This window comes from Chinchilla lanigera, unplaced genomic scaffold (genome assembly GCF_000276665.1).
Source record: "Chinchilla lanigera isolate Chin_1 unplaced genomic scaffold, ChiLan1.0 scaffold00012, whole genome shotgun sequence".
Classification (NCBI taxonomy): Eukaryota; Metazoa; Chordata; class Mammalia; order Rodentia; family Chinchillidae; genus Chinchilla; species Chinchilla lanigera.
In genome coordinates this window covers 27,187,276-27,189,740 of record NW_004955413.1, presented here as the reverse complement: position 1 = coordinate 27,189,740, position 2,465 = coordinate 27,187,276, and the positions used below count along the sequence as shown (strand labels likewise).

The 2,465-nt window shown below is 51.0% G+C and overlaps 1 protein-coding gene across 5 annotated transcripts in view; it reads right to left on the bottom strand.

The window, feature by feature from the left end:
• The window catches only part of Mei1 (meiotic double-stranded break formation protein 1), a 59,596-nt gene extending 57,868 nt beyond the window's left edge, over positions 1–1,728 (bottom strand). For 3 of the 5 annotated variants that reach the window (XM_013511487.1, XM_005379371.1, XM_013511488.1), the window contains exon 1: positions 1,512–1,728. In XM_013511487.1, coding sequence (XP_013366941.1) covers positions 1,512–1,685 — 174 coding nt within the window. In that variant the 5' untranslated portion in view covers positions 1,686–1,728. Of the gene's footprint in view, positions 1–908; positions 964–1,137; positions 1,458–1,511 lie in introns of those variants that run through there. The other 2 variants (XM_013511489.1, XM_013511490.1) reach the window with 2 other exon arrangements.
• Positions 1,729–2,465: the final 737 nt, after the last annotated feature.

The window sequence follows — 2,465 nt, the reverse complement described above, 5'->3', positions numbered from 1 at the left end:
ATATAAAGCCAGGTGTGGTGGTGCACACTTGTAATCTCAACACTCAGGAGGCTGAGGCAGGAGGATCTCTGCGAGTTCAAGGTCAGACTGAACTGCATAGTGAAACCCTGTCTTAAATAAGCAATATTTGAGAATCCAGCTGTCTTCTTTTAAACCAGACATTGAAGTGACTTGCAAAAAGGTAAAACAAAGCCCCTCCTCTCGCTATCCTTGTTTTGTTGAAAAAGGGTTTCACTATGTAGTTCAAGCGAGGGGGCTGGGGATATAGCTCAGTGGCACAAGGCCTGCCTTCCAAGCATGAGGTCAGGAGTTCAATTCCTGGTACCACTAAAAATAAAAAAATAAAAACTTCAACTATGTAGTTCAAGCTGGTATCCAACTTGTAGCCATCTTCTTGCTTCAGCCTTCCCAATGCTGAAGATTACAGGCCTGCACACCACCCCCCAACACTATCTTTTGTTTGGAGAAAGTATTATTTTTAAATTTACTTGTGCTATAGATTTGTATACTTCAAAGGGAGTAAAGTGGTAAACTGTAAGTTATACATTTTACCACATAAATTTTTTTTTTACCACATAAATTACATTAATATGTAGTAAATTACTATTAAATATCTTTAAATTTTGTGTTTATTTCTGAAATAGTAACGGATCGGTGGGTAAACCTACATAAACAAAAGCTCTTTGGGGTCTACCACCATTTTTAAAAGTGTAAATAAAGGCAAAATTTAAAAAATTTTTGAGAACCCCTGATCTAGCCTCCCCACCCCCACTCCAAGACAAGATTTCCCTTCACCACGAATTTTAAAGGCTAGCGGTCCCGGAACTCTCCTTAGATGTCACCCAAGGACAAAAACCTCCCAGGGAAGTGGGCAGGCACTGAAAACAAGCAACCTAGGCTTGAGTCACCTCTGCCCATTTAAAAGCTCTCCACAGGGGCTGGGGGTTTAGCTCAGCGACAGAGCGCCTGCCTGGCAAGCGCGAGGACGTGAGTTCGATTCCCGGTACCGGAGGAAAAACAAAACAAAAACAAAAAACAAAAAATAAATAAAAATAAAAGCGCTCCCCGTTCCCCCCACTTCCGGTTGCCTCCAGCCTCTGCCACCTCCCCAGACCGAGGCAGCCCCCCCCCTTACACCTCAGAGAGCTGGAGAGACCGAGGGGAGCCCCCGCTGTGTGGTGCCTGGTTCACAGGCTGAGCGGGGTGTGACGTGGGGGGGAGCCGAGCTGAGGCCGAATTAACTCCTGGGTAAGTGGGGCGGGTGCGTGCAAATGGCGGGTCGGGGGAGCGGGAGCGGGAGCGCGCGCGGGGAGTCGCCCAGCGGTCTCGGGCGTCCGCTCAGCGCAAGCCGGGGACAGGGCCTGCCCTGGAAAAGGGCCCCGCGGGTCCGAGCCGGGGGACCAGGGCTGCGGTAGCCCCGCTCCGTCCCGGGGAGGCGAGGGCCGGCGGAGGCGGCGCCGGGCCGAGGGAGGCGTCGAGCGGGGCCTCCGGGAGGGGGTTTCCGCCCGCACCGACACGCCGGGCTCCGGCAGCAGCTCCAGCATGCAGGCCACGCAGACGCGTGGGGACACCGGCAGCAGCCAGCGCGGGTCATGTCGGTAATGGGCTCTTTCTAGGAACAGCACGGCGTCTTCGTCCTTCCCGAACTCCGCGGAGCAAGCCGCCAGCGACCGCCTCACAGCCATCTCCGCCTCTCACACTGCCGCGCCGCGCCTTTTCCCGCGCAGCCTGTGCGCAAGCGCACTTGGAAGAGACCTGCGCACACGCACGTGTGTGTAGTGCGCCTGCGCGGGCCGAGTTCGCGGCTGCCTCTGGCGTGCGCTTGCCCTTGAGAACAGGTGGTGGCTGCGTGGACGTTAGAGAGGGTGCGGGGATGTCCAAAGCAGTTGCTCTTAGAACCTGCTGGGTTTTTGCTACACCGAAGTGGGAAGGCATTTATAAAATAGCTGTTAATAGCCTTGGAAAGAAAAAAGAGAAAACCGTTTTTCTACTCTTTAAAAAAAGAATACGGTCATGGTGGCACACGCCTGTAATCTCAGCGCTTTAGGAGGCTGAGGCAGGAGGATCGCAAATTGGAGTACTGCCTGGGAAATTTAGTGAAAGCCTGTCTCAAAATAAAAAATAAAAAGAGCTGGGCATGTAGTTCGGTGTTAAGGCCCTGGGTTCAATCCCCGGTACAGAAAAAAAATAAGTGATCTCAGAGATTTTTCTCTACAAGTTATTTATATTATCTTACATTTCCATTGCACCTTTCTCTCAAAGAAGCTGAGCCACTTCCATTAAAATATTCTTTCACAGAGGGCTAGGACTTCGAGTGCATAAGGAATGCTGAAGAAGAAACATCACTTTACCACACTATTAACAACAGTCTGTCAATGACCAGGGACTTTCTTAACGTTCCCAGCTGACATTCAGAAACACTGTAAAAGGGGAAAAAGTGCTCTCCATGAGGAATCACTAGGAAA